The 14,233-nt window shown below is 42.5% G+C and overlaps 1 protein-coding gene across 1 annotated transcript in view; it reads right to left on the bottom strand.

Moving 5' to 3' along the window:
- The window catches only part of epha4b (eph receptor A4b), a 177,462-nt gene that overhangs the window by 142,359 nt on the left and 20,870 nt on the right, over positions 1-14,233 (bottom strand). Inside the window, exons 3-5 of the mRNA XM_010786006.1 lie at positions 13,703-13,903; positions 12,366-12,473; positions 10,619-10,970 (exon numbers count right to left, since the gene is read on the bottom strand). Coding sequence (XP_010784308.1) covers positions 10,619-10,970; positions 12,366-12,473; positions 13,703-13,903 — 661 coding nt within the window. The remainder of the gene's footprint in view (positions 1-10,618; positions 10,971-12,365; positions 12,474-13,702; positions 13,904-14,233) is intronic.

The following is a 14,233-nucleotide window of genomic DNA, read 5'->3' as shown; positions in this document are numbered from 1 at the left end:
CCACCACCACACGTACACACACATTCATGGTCAGACTGGTTTATGATGTCCAGAACATGAAGCACATGAGTACACTCAGGCTTATTTCTGATCTACTCTCTGTCCTCTGGATACCAGCCAATTACTGAGAGCGGCCAAGGGGAACTACGGGATGAAGCTCTCCCTCTTCCTGATTCTGTCCATCACGTCTTCCTCTGTCTCTCTCTGTTTTTCTCTTCGTCCATCCATCTCCCTGTTTGCCCACCTGTCTGTCTGTCTCAATTTTTTTGTCTCTGTCCTCTATGTCTTCTTTCTCCCTTCCTGACGATCTCTAGTTAATTCTCTCTCTGTGTGTGTGTGTGTGTGTGTGTGTGTGTGTGTGTGTGTGTGTGTGTGTGTGTGTGTGTGTGTGTGAGAGAGTTTGCCTTTGAGTGTGCGTGAGTTTGCCTTTGTGTGTGTGTCTTATTTCCCAGTGGGCTGTCTGTCATACGTTGACCCTGACCTTCTCCAGAGCCCCTGCACAAATATTTACTCTCTCGCTGACAGGAACACACACACACACACTATACAAACACACACACACACACACACACACACACACAAACCTACACACACCCACAAACCTACACACACCCACACCATTCAAACCCCCCCGAAAAAAAGTCTGAGTGAAGGAGAATGCGCTCAATTTCAGTGCAATTAAAGCAAACCCACATCTACACACACACTTCTCCATCGGTAACCTGATCTGATGGCTCACTAATTTTGAGCAGGGGTGATTATCCAGCAGTGTAAAAACAGATTAAATAGATACCAGGTGCATGTATGTTTCTGTGTGAATGGGGTCATGAGAGAGAGAGAGAGAGAGAGAGCATGACAGGTCTATAGAAGGAGTCTGTTGGGAGTTTGGCACTCAGTCTGAATAACTTATTCTTCTTTCTGTCTGTTTTGCCATCAAGATAAAAGGCCAGAGGAACACAACAATTCACCTTTTCCTCTTTCATACCAGTAAACAAACAAAAACAAATCACACACAGAGCTTGAGTCTACATAAACAGCTTTACACCTTCACCACACCTTCTTAGTCGCCAGGCACATGTAGCTTACACATCTTCCTTCAAATGCGCTTTAACATACTATAAACACACATCGCATCTCCCTAGATACACTCACACACACACACACACACACACACACACACACACACACACACACCATCATGGCAGTAAACGTGCCCACATAGGCCGGCCCCGTGACCGGCAGAGTGTGTGTAGGAGGAGCTGTGCACCTCCTTTCCTCACCCACGTTATTTTCAGTTCATCACTCTCAATAATTCATCCTCTCAGGCGGAGGAGGAAAGGAAAGCCCCGTGCCTTTTTTCTCTGTCAGTCTCACACACACATGCAGATGGACCTGTCAAGTGGGAGGCCATATTCTAGCTGTCTTTAATATGTGGGTGGGCACTGCTTGACTTTGCTAGCCACAGTCAAAGCAAATTGGTAATAGCAGGAATATCTGCACTTATATGTTTTAATCCGATTTGCAGGAGGAGATCACATAGACTTCAAAGTCAGTGGTCTATAAAAAATAAAAAGCTTTAGATTGCTTCCTTGCTGTTTGTATACATTGCTGAGTATACCTATCTGTGAATGAAACTATGTGTGTGTGGCCCTTAGAGCCATCATCCACCACTTACTATAAAGAATAAAGCATTCCATAAATGCACCTCAGGCGACGGTAACCTGTGTTCGAGTATTGAATGGAGAGGATTTAAACATAAAGGAGGTGTGTACACACCTTCTTGACACCATGGCACCCATTCAGCGTCGTGCAGGAAGTCAAGGGTGCCCAAGTCCCCGCTTGGGAAAAGTATCACAGCTTGTCTCTTTTGTGCTCTTCAAAGGACATATCTGCTAGGTTCAGGACCGCAAAGCTTCTCCTTTGACATCAACATATCAACAAAGCAAAGCAATTTGATCTAAAGGCAGATGTCGTTTATGAAGCTGGCTTGAAAGATCATTACACTTATAGACTTCGCCCTTTCAACATACCGCAGGATGTTAAAGTTGAAGAGAGATGATCCTTTAAGTGTCTGGCATAAATTCCATGATTTATGCTGCTATTTTTATAATAATAAATGTTTAGCTCAATTATTTTTCCTTAATATGAATGAATGAGGTTTCTTAAGTGTGACTTTATGTCTTAAAACTTGGAATTATTTGGAATATTTGTGTTGTTGTAACTGTCAAAAGTAAGATACTCCACATATAATGGTTTATAATCCACACATCCACAAGTTGAATCTTTTGAATTGTATTCTAGTTTCCAAAAAAGTCTGTTGTCATACATAATTGAGACGACTGCATTAGGCAAATTGTCACCATTTAAAGTATGCCATTTTAGCTATTTGCATATCCTGTTTGAAATGATTGTACTCGCAAATCATAGCTTACAGGTGTATTTAGATAACTATAAAAGGTGTCAGTTTAAGCCGGCAGCCACCTGTAACACTAGAGCTTCTGGACTAAACGGAAATATTTAGAAATGAAAATATTCTGTCACCTCTCTCGTCAGGCCCTGTGTAACCGTTCTTTGTTCTGGCCGACACTGGGGCTGAAAAGTCTATTTGAATTTTTCTGAATGGTTCCTCTTGGCTGTAGAACAATAGTGCAGCTGTACTGCATACGAAAGCAGCATCAAATTGGACCTCGACCGCGGCTACATCTGTACGTGTATTCAGCATAGCAATAACGCCTTTGCAACAGCAGCCCAATCAGTGTGACGGGCTGATGGTACATCTGGAAGCTATCCGCAGACTATAAAGAGAGAGAGGGAGGGGATGAGGGGAAGGGGTCAATGGCTGTCTTCCTGTTTCTGTGTTTCCTGTTCAGCAGACCCACTGGCTGCCGGAATGCCTGCTCTGCTTTCTCTCGCACACACATGCACCTTTCTCCAAGCCTTTAGATCTTAAGTGGAGCAGACTCAACACTGATTCAACACTATAGAAATGTGAAAATTATTAACTTTCCCATGAGCGCACACATGTTTACCCCTAGCTGGAACTCAACAGCTTATGGAACACTTCCAATTAATGGCAACCGTACCCAAAGGAGACATGCTCTCTCTCCTCTACAGCCTCCCTCTGTTGGGAATAGTGCTATATAAGGACGTGCGGAGTAGAAACATGCGTTAACAGTTTCTCAGTCCTTGGCCTGCTTTTCCTTCTTTTCTCTAAGGGTTTGCTCACACAGCTCAACCCACTGCACCAGACTCAGCTGAACTGTACGAGGTCCTGTCTCACTAGAACCACCTTGTTGTCCTCGGGTTTTGTTGTGGTTAACACTTCAGCAGCGCAAGCGCGTCTTGGTGCTAAGGTGGCCTTTGGCAACTCAGCTTATGCATGGCAAGTGATCTGCCATGGCAAAAGAGGAGCTGCGCTGGGAGAAAGCGTGTGAATAGACATTATCTGGGTCAGTGCTGTGTGGGTATGTCGACGGGTACTATGGTGTGTAGAGATATAGCGAGCGCCTAAGCCTTTGTGATTTTGTGTGTCATTTATTCAGGCACAAAAGAGAGGAGATGAGGAAGAGGGAGTGGGAAAAAGGGATGTAGGGACGTTTGAGAGAGAGGAGATAAAGGCGTAATGAAGTAAAAGGTGGCTGTCATTAAATAAATGAAAAGTAAAGTCCGACAGACGGTCTATTTGAGCAGAAGCACTCCCACAGCAGGTGCAAGGACAGATGACTGGCCTTTACCGAACCATATATCCATTTGTCCTTTAAGAACATCTGGCTAGCAATACCAGCCTGCTGTCTGACACTTCAACAGCTTAGTGCCCTAATGCCTGCAGCAGCGTACATTGACTGAATACACAGAAAAATCTCTTGACTTGCTGTCTAAATCCTTCTGTTAGCCTCCCACTCCCTTCTTTCCCACACCTATAGCCCTCCAGCTCCCTGAGCTACCACCAAGAGGAGAGCAAAGACTGAGAAAAGTGTGTGTGTGTGTGTGTGTGTGTGTGTGTGTGTGTGTGTGTGTGTGTGTGTGTGTGTGTGTGTGTGTGTGTGTGTGTGCGTGCGTGCGTGCGTGCGTGCGTGCGTGCGTGCGTGCGTGCGTGTGTGCGAACATACAACATGCAGGAGGGAGCGCTTGACCTTCAAAAGTCTGAATGTGATCAACATAAAAATGCTCACTTTACCCACTGCCTCTGACTGTCCACATCTCACACACACACACACACACACACACTTCAGCTGTAAGGATAGAAGCAGAGATCAAGCTCTGCGTTGGAGAGGCAATAAAGAAAGGCAGGTTCCCTACTGAGCTTATAACACACACACCCACCCACACACACACACACACACACACACACACACACACACACACACACACACACACACACACACACACACACACACACACACACACAGACACACATCCCTATGTAAGTGAGCTCAATCTCTTTCACAGGTGCGAAGATTAGCCTTTTCCTACATCTGTTCCCTGTTTAAACCTTTCATTATGACCAGAGGTTGCAATCCTCTTATGAGATATAAACTGTACAAGTCTATTGGGTATGTGTGTGTGTGAGTGGTATAGTCTTTCTTTCATTATATGCATCTGACTGCATATCTTGATGGAGCCTTCACAGCAGATGTATCACTTTCACTTATCTGTACAGAAAGTTAAGTTGCCTCGCAGAGAACAAACAAAGGCTTTTACTGTAAGCCCCCCCCCCCACTGCGCTGTGGTCCTACAGAGCCAGGTCTGATCAACTGAGCGGCTGAGCAGCAGGCCTTTGATCGCAGACAGAAAGTGGAATACCACTTCACAGGTTGAGCAATGTTTTCCAAAAATATCAAACTACACATTATTTTTCTTCCCCTGAAAATGACATTTTGTAGTTATCCCGCCCAAAAGTTATGATCTCATCGTTGTGGTCAATGTGGTTTAGAGGGTGTAAGGAGCTAAACCAGTGAGATGTTTTCCCGGCTTTAAGGGTTTATATGGCTCTGCCTAAAAGGAATATTCAACACTGGAGGTATTTTGTGGCTAAAAACTGTTTATTCATCCGCCCAACACTTCTGTGTAGTGCCTCTTGCTGCAAGTTGCCAGATACAGATGGTGAGCTCAGATTTATGTTGTGATCTCTGCACAGGAACAGTGATAATAAATCTGCAAACCTAATTGTGATAACTAGACTTTTTAAAGTTACTGCCCCCGTCCAAGAAATATTCACATAACTCTCCGTAACACTTCAATGTGTTGTTACACAAAATATACTGCGTTAATAATGAGCTTTAGAGGTTCTGGTAGGCAGAGTGTGCTACCTTTGGACAGAGCTGACTATTTGTTTCTACTGTAGATCATTTAAGCTAGGCTAAGCTAACCAGTTGTTGGCCTCATTGTTACCATATAAACAAAATAACTATTGGCAAGAAAAGGAATATGCAGTTGCCTTGTTTTCCTAACTTCTAATAGATTTTTAAGACTGCCCAACCCTTTTTTAGCAGGGGATTATTCATATCATCTAATTAACCACAAAAGATACATTCAAAATAGCACAAAATATAATTGTTATTAATTGAGTCAAAAGATCAAATTGACACTCTTTGAATAATCTAGCAACATGGAAAAAATACTTTACAACCAACGCAAAATGACACATATTTATCAACTGGTTAAATTATTTCTTGATTGACCTCAATGTTTTATTTAAACTCTCAGAAATAGCTAAATGTATATATGTTTTCAATATCTCAAACCCATTATCTTTGCATCAACAGCCAAATGTTCACACTGAAGTGTAAACGCATTGGATTGTTTCTCAGTGTTTCTTTCCCACTTTGGTTTCAATCCACTTTCAGAAGTGAAAAGAACAGCGGGAGAGCTAAGTGACATAGACTAGAGAGTTCGGTGTGACTTTGATGTGAAGTTCCACTAGTAAACTACATTTTTGCTTTATGTTGGCAGCATCAAACAGACGAATGAAGGAGAAGGAGACCATTAGACAGATATATCCGACGGACGGACGATGTCACTCCGACCTATATTATTTTTGCCTGCTGAGAAAGAGAGAGAGGAGATGAGAGAGCAAGAAAACTTGTATCGAGGTGACAGGTGTCTTTCCTTCTCCACTCCGTCTCCTCCATCTCTCTGGCATCTGAGGCAGTAATTGGTGCTGTCAGACACACACAGAAGGACAGGACACACACACACACACACACACACAAATAGTCTAGTCACAGCTGCACACACATACACACTCCTGCCCTTCAGCGTGTACCTCTAGGGCTTAAAGCAGGAGGAGAGGTTTGAGAGGAGAATACACTACATTCCCCACCAGCTGTGAGACAGAAAGACGGCAGGAGAGGGCGAGGAGTACGAGGTGGAAATGGAGGGGGTTAGAGGAAACAGTGGCAGACAGAAACAGAGAGGGAGAACAGAAACAGAATGCACAAGAGACAGACACTAAACAGAGAGAAAAGAAAGCAAGAGAGCCAGCGAGGCAGGGGGCTCGGGCTGCACTGACAGAGGCCTCTGCATGGGGTAGAGAGAGAGAACAGAGCTGACGAGGGGGGGGGGGGGGGGGGGGCAAATGTATGTGGCAGGGAGGGAGAGAGAGAGAGTTTGAGAAAGAGTGATAGAGAGAGGGAGGCAGAGATTATGTAACTCCTGACAAAGCAGATAAGTATGATTTACATGTGATGGAGCAGCAGAGCAATCGGAGCAGCGGTGTGTTTACTGCAGTTCACAGAAATGAAAATACAAATATGTATTGAGGTTGCGATGTTAAACATTACAGCACGGGGCTGGTTAGAGTGTTTCTTTTTACAGACCAAAAACTAAATTCTAATGATCTGACCAACAATGACGGTCTGTGTATCTACAGTCTGATAAAGCTTGGTTTGATACTTGAACAAATAATTGTTCATTTACAATTAGTTAACTTTTTTTTCTAAAATCTGTGTTTTCTGTATCTGTAAATTATAGGCAATCATCCAATTGTTTCTTCGGAAAAAAGTGTCTAACCATTTATATTAACCTGGCTTTGCATGTTTACAGCCATAATGATGATGAGTTCAATGACATTTCGAAGAAACATGAATAAATAACGTATCAATTAGCTACTGTGTTTTATAAATCATATTTTTGTTCTTGTTTCCCATCTTATTAGTACCCAATTGCACAACATCCCTTTTTGTCATCAAACAATCCACCAGATTGAATCCAGGGTCTAACATCAAAACACACACACACACACACATTTAAACACACTTAGCGCCTCACTTTAGGGAATAAGAAGCAAGCATGGGGCAGGAAAATAGAAAAAGAGACAGATGAACCCGTGATCTATAAATGTTTAACGAGTGCAGACAGAGGAGATGAGGGCTGCGAGGAGAAGGAGGAGGGAGACAGAAAGAAAAATGGTGAGGTGAAAAAGGAAGACAGTATCGTAAAGGATGGGTGAGGAGCAAAATGGGAGGTTTGTATCGGGAGAGAGGTGAAGAACAGCCACCATTATAGAAGCAGACACCAGAGCAAGGTTAGAAAATAGCAGGGAGGAAGGGAGGCAGCCAGGGATTGAGGAAAAAAGGCTATAATTGGAGGTGTCTGGTGTTTGTCTAACACAGAGAGGCCAGTAATGATTCCATTAGCGCCTCACACTGAGAGAGAGAGAGAGGGAGACAGGGACAGAGAGAGACAGGGTCAGAGAGAGAGACAGAGAAAGAAGAGGAGAAAGAACAAAACACGGCTAGAACATTCACTTTTATAACAAGAAAAAACAATGAGCATCAGAGCAGCTAAATGGCTGAAAAAGACGAAAACAACAGCAAGAAAAAGGGAATTCCAGGCATCCATTAAAAGGCTTGTTCACCTCAATAATGGTAGTTATGAATGCTCCTCCAGTCCTCTCCACAGCTCTCACCCTTTCCTCTCTTTGTGTGACGGCAGACGAGAGAGGGTGATTTAAATGCATTAGCCGAGTGTGTTTTCCCTATGGAAGACCTACACACTGTGTCAGGGCAGGAACCTTTTGTTTGGAGCTGACGCTGAGCGCTGAGAGGACTCTTTAAAAGCCTGGCCCTCGTTCTCTCAGGGACACATTAAAGCGCAACGCACTGGGATGTTGCTCTTCTCTGTGTCCTCCCATGTCTTTGTTAAAAGCAGGCTGATTACAGAAGCAGCTACATTAGGTGGTTAAGTGAAATTGTGACGAGGGAAGGGAACAACATCAGAATAGCACGGATATCATTTTAATAAAAATAGTTTCCAGGGAGTTAATTTAGCATTATCTCACAGGCTGCACACAAATATGAGACATGTTAGAAAATAGGGATGTAACGATACCAAACGATACCAATAACTCACGGAACGATATTTATCGCGATATTGAAAAAGAAAGTTGAATTTTTAACATTGTATCTTGCCTTTTTTTTACCATTATAGTAGGATAGTAGTATTTTAAAGAGTCAAAAATATAATAATCAGACCCTGCAAGAAAATAAATCAAGTTTCACTTTAGTTTTTCAAATAACTCAACTGAAACTCACTAACTCACTCACTCGCATCATCAGACAAATGCTTTGGCCATGGGTGACAGCAGTGGGTAAAACTGTGCATTGTCTCTCCACCACTTCAAAAACAATACAGTTTTTGCCAAGAAGGTGAGGCTTAATGACAGGGCGAGATATAAATATACTGTTGGTACTTGTCTATGTCTCTAGGTATGTAAATGTAGCCCTGTAAATACGATGTATTTTTGTGTTATCTGTTGTTTTATGTTCATGTTGTAACCTGCTTGCTGCCATGTTGGACAGGTCTCCCTTGAACCATCTGGTTGAATAAAGGTTTTTAAAAAAAAAGAATTGTCAATCTCACGACGGTATCGAAACATTTATTTATCGCGATATAAGTGGGACAGCAAATTATCTCGCTGTATGAGGAGGTAATTTCATTGCTATGCAAATCCCTTACTAGACCCCACAAAAATGTATTTGTTCTAATACTGAGTAAGTGTTATAGACAACCCTGCGGCGGAGGGATTTCAATTCACCACGAAGAAATGTAAGTCTATTGGAAAATTTGCTATTTGATTGTTTCCAGAATAATTGCTACAACACAGCATATGCCTTGAAATGGAAAACCTGGCTTTCCATCCTGTGTTGCAGACACCTGTATTGCCGTGCTGCACACACACACACACACACACACACACACACACACACACACACACACACACACACACACACACACACACACACACACACACACACACACACACACACACACATCCACATCTGTCATGGCTATAAGTTACGAGGGACACATATATTTCCTGACCCCTGACCTCTGACTAACAAAAGGACTCATTACATCAACACACATACACGTGCTGTTATTGAGTTAAAGGCAGTTTGTTAATCGTGCTTACCTTGCTCTATTTATTCTCTCCAGGGTGATAAGACTTAGGCAGCAGACTGATGAGGTCATAGAGATCACTGAGGTCAACCGCTTTGCTGTGTCCGACTGATTTTAAATAACGTTTCAATACAGGGAATGCAACATAGATCTACACTGTATAGCATGCAGGTAGTGAAATAAATTGAAAACCTGAGATCACCTGTCACATGACCAAAGCTTTGAATGTTTACAAGACAGCGATGCAGCTCAACAGTCTGCGTTTGGTGATTGAGACGCAGCCAGTTCTGCCACAATCTGTGCACATTACCAGACAGGGAGCTGGAGAGTACAGCTTCTGTTCTCTTCACTTGTCTCTAAGGCCCAACTGCCAAGTTTTCTGGGCGTCTTGGCTGCTGCTTCTCCAAAACAAGTGAATTTTCATTATGCACCAATTTCCTAGTATGCAGCGATGAATATCTATGATTCTATTTACTTTTCGGGGAGGAAGCGAGCCCGTGGGGAAAGGTGACAGTGTGAGTCTAATACAGTGTGCACACTCAAATGCATGCACGCACAGTATGTGCACACGCAAGCGCCATATTTGAAGTTTTACGATTCAATAATCTCTTCTTCCTAAGGCATACCTTTTCCTCTCCTACAACACACATCAATAAGCACTTATTTCACACACACTCGTACCCCTCTACCATACTCAGCAGGGAAGATGAGATATTCATTTCTGACAAACAAGCACACAAAAACAATGGAAAGATAGGAGATGCCTCAAAGCAGCTGCTACTCTTTTACTCTGCTAGAACTGTCCTTGCAGTGTATACAAGTCACTCGGGGCGATGACACCCACACTGACACACACACATCAGCAACCTAAAAACACAGTCACTTCATCCTCAATTTCACAGCAGAATTCATACATTCACACACTGTTCAGCAAAATAAAGATCAGTCACATAAAATATTCTCGTCGTGTATGGCAGAATGGATATGATTGCTGTGCTTCAATCGCAAGAGCACTTTTGTAAGCTGTTGAAGAATCTCACTCAGCGTCACACTTGACACTCAGTTTTCAAATTAATTCAGAAGGCCAACCTTTATGAGACTTTTGCTCACAAAGATACATGCTATTCCAACTCTCTAAATGTATCCTTTTTCTCTCACACAAACAAACACATTTCCACACAAATAAATCCCACAATGCCCCCAGACCCCCACTCACGTTGGCAGACGTCCTTGTTCTCCTCGAAGCCCGGTTTGCACACACACCTCCCGATGGGAACCAGCCAGCCTCCGTCTGCACTGCAGTACATCTTAGGAGCCTCGAACTCCTCAGAGGCGTTCACACACAGACCGTGGACCTCCACCAGTGCCGTGTCTCCGCCAGTGATCGTGTCGGGGAACTGGGCCAAGTTAAGAACAGTGAGAGGACACTTCTTGTAGAAGACCCTGACTGAGACCAGAGCGATACATGCGCCCAAGTCCTGGAAGGCCAGGTAGAAGCCCTTTTTACTCAGGTTGCTGATATCCCGCACCTCCGTGTTTAGCTTCATCACGCGGTCACCAACGTCCACCTGCAGAAGGAGGACATTTTACATGCGTTAATTTTGATAGCATCATTTAAATGTATTAGAGGATAGTTTTTGGTCTAAAAACTTCTATATCTATTTGGGTAGATGTTGATGCCTGAAACTCCAGCATTTTCAAGGAAATAATTACTATCCTCAAAACCACTGGCAAGTGGAATGAGATAACTACGTTTTAATCTTAGCTACATTTAATTCTACAATGCTCTTTCTTAGAGTTGGTTGCAAATGGTGAATATGTAATTATGAACATGTTCTAGAGGATTTGATGGCCATATACAAACAGACTAGGGATGGGTATCGTTATAGTTTTAACGGTACTACTACTTTTATCGATACCACGTATTGATCCGGTCCTTTAACGGTACTCTTATCGGTTCTTTTAATAAAAAAAAGTAAATTAATTAAACAAATTGTAAATAATGTGAACTTATAGAACTGTAAAAAACAAACAAAAAACAAGTATTTACTGCATAAATACAGTGGTACAGGGCAACACAGGTGGGGCATTCAGGTATGCTGCAAAAGGCCTAACGGTTCTTCTGGAGGAAGATTAAGGTATACATAACATTCCTGACGTGGAAACGTTACTCGTGGATGGGGCTACAGCGCTACTAGAAAGACAGTCGAAAACGGTGCATTTCTCCGTCTGAATGTGGTGCACTTTTGCTAAATGTTTAGACAAATTTCTCGTGTTACCGCCCTTAAATACTAAACTCTTATTGCACTTTTGGTAACGAGCATTATCCACATTGAGACGGGTAACATTTAACCACACCTTGGAGCGCTTAGTTCTCTCTGCCATCTCTGCCGTGTGTGTGTGTTGTATGCATGTAGCAGCCGTGTGTGTGTAAACTGCCCTGCCCCCTCACACACAGACGGGGGAGAGAGAGATCTCTCGTCTGGATTGGAAAGATCAAAAATACGTCATCGACGCATTTTGTAGTCTTATTGCATATTATAAACGGAGTTGGCGAAACTAAAACTGCAATATAATGTTTATGTAGCAATAATACATATGACATATTTTTTAAATGTATCCAGTACCGATAAAAAGACCGATAACGTTGGAGCTTAACGGTACCACGGTCTTTAATAATTCAGCCCCGGGGCCCGTTTAATACCGGGGCTCGGTACCCATCCCTAAAACAGACTGACCTTGATGTTCAAATCAGTTTAAAAACACAGTACAAGAGATGGCCAGGAAACAGTGGCACTGGGAAAGACTAATACCTTTGTGTCACTCTGTTTCGCTTTTGAAGAAGTTCTACAAGAAAAACATCAGCATATTTTAGTGGTAGCTACAAGGTCATTTGTTGGTCTTTATTTGTGTGTGTGAGTGTGTGTGTGTGAGTTTGTGTGTGCGTGTGTGTGCATCCATACCTGTGTAAAACTCTCATCTGCAGCAATAGTATCGATCTTGACATACTGGCTTTCCTTGATGAACCACAGGTTGGCATTGTTGGACTCATAGTAGTACATGTTGAATGTCTGCAAAACAAACCACAATCCCCTTTCAAACTCTAGAAATCCAACTTATCAGACTAAACAGAAAAACACCCAGTAAAACAGGACGGATAAAAGTGAAAAGTCCATCCATTGTGACATTTTAACAAGACTCGCATAGCTCTCCAGCTATTCTTCTGCTTCTCTTCAAGTCTCAGACCATCTGTCTCACAGACCAGTCAGCAACACTGTCTGCAGTTTCATCAAAGTGCAGCTCTGCACTGTCTCATATTATCTCCACTACTCATTCTGAAGATGTAATGAGAGTGAAAAGGGCGCAGAGGGCAGACAAAGTAAAGAGAAATGAATACAGAGGAGCAGCGATATCAGGCTGATATGACTGAGCGGGGGACAGTAAAAAAAGATATATTACAAGTTAAAATATATACGAGGAGCCACAAATGAAGCCTCTGGAGCGTCGTCAGTTTTATTCAGCAGCTTTCTCTCACCATTCTTTTCCCGCCTGTCGCCTATTTATGTATTTATTCATTGGCCATTAAAGTGAATATCATCTATGTGTTTGTGAGAATAGAATGGAAAAGATTGAAAAATAAAATCATGAAAATACTTATGATGCACTCTTTGCTGCTCTGCACAGTACAATGTGCAGAATACATATTGATTCCATAATAAGGAATTACATGACACAAAAAACTACCACATATACGACTTACACTTGAATATGTGATGATTTAAACAATGCCTAATACTGAAATCATTCAGTATGGACTCCAACTAAGTGTTTTTTTCATAAGTATTAATAACTGGCTTCATGCACTTCACAACAAAAAGGTAATTTCTAGTGCGTTTCTGCTTCTCATAAATGTTTGCTGTGTCGAGTTTCTAGATAATTTCCTCGGTTAAATGAAAGCAGAAAAAGCCATACTGCATAATTTTATTTGACAAAATATGAAGATCAGACAGCAGACAGGTTTAATTGAAAACGCAGAGAAGTGTTATTGAAGTTAATTTGATGATTTAGTTGATTAGCTAAGCACGCTCAACAAAGTGCCTGCTGCGTGGGCTGTAGTGTCCAATTTGTAATTAAACAAACCCCAGATCTTAAACATATCCAATGCCTCCACATCAAATGTCAAATTGCACACACTTACACATCTGTGTGTGTGTGTGTGTGTGTGTGTGTGTGTGTGTGTGTGTGTGTGTGTGTGTGTGTGTGTGTGTGTGTGTGTGTGTGTGTGTGAAGGGATCCTCACCTCCTTGCAGGTACCAGGGACCCCGGGCAGGCTGTTACAGTCCCTCAGGGTGAACTTGATCTCGATGTGGACGCGCTGCGCTCCCTCGCGGCTGATGTGGCGTGTCCTCAGCCAGTTGTTCTGGTTGGCCTCCATGACGTTGCACACCTGGTACGTCCTCATCGGCGTATTCCTCTCATCCATCACACTGATCTCCTCCCACTGAGGATAGATAAAAGGAGGTTTAGGGAGAAGAATAATGGCTCTAGAAGATGGAAGATATGCCTCTCTACATTTCATATTTGTCAGGAGACACTTTTTTAGATGGAGTTCAAAGGAAGAAATTGGATTAAAGGTCACCTATTATGCAAAATCCACGTTTTCATGTCGTTGTGTAAAGAGATTGTGAAAGTTTCAGGAAAAAAAGATTCGCTCACTTTTTGTCCTGATCCATTTCTATAAAAACCAGTCTGTAAATGAGTTGATCAGATTTTGGCCACTTTATGATGTCATAACATTTAGCCATTAGCCAGTCATCAACCAAGGTAACCC

This window comes from Notothenia coriiceps, unplaced genomic scaffold (assembly GCF_000735185.1).
Source record: "Notothenia coriiceps isolate Sejong01 unplaced genomic scaffold, NC01 NC01_scaffold00000969, whole genome shotgun sequence".
NCBI lineage: Eukaryota > Metazoa > Chordata > Actinopteri > Perciformes > Nototheniidae > Notothenia > Notothenia coriiceps.
The sequence above is the reverse complement of the archived record's forward strand: the minus strand, read 5'-3'. Positions and strand labels throughout refer to the sequence as shown.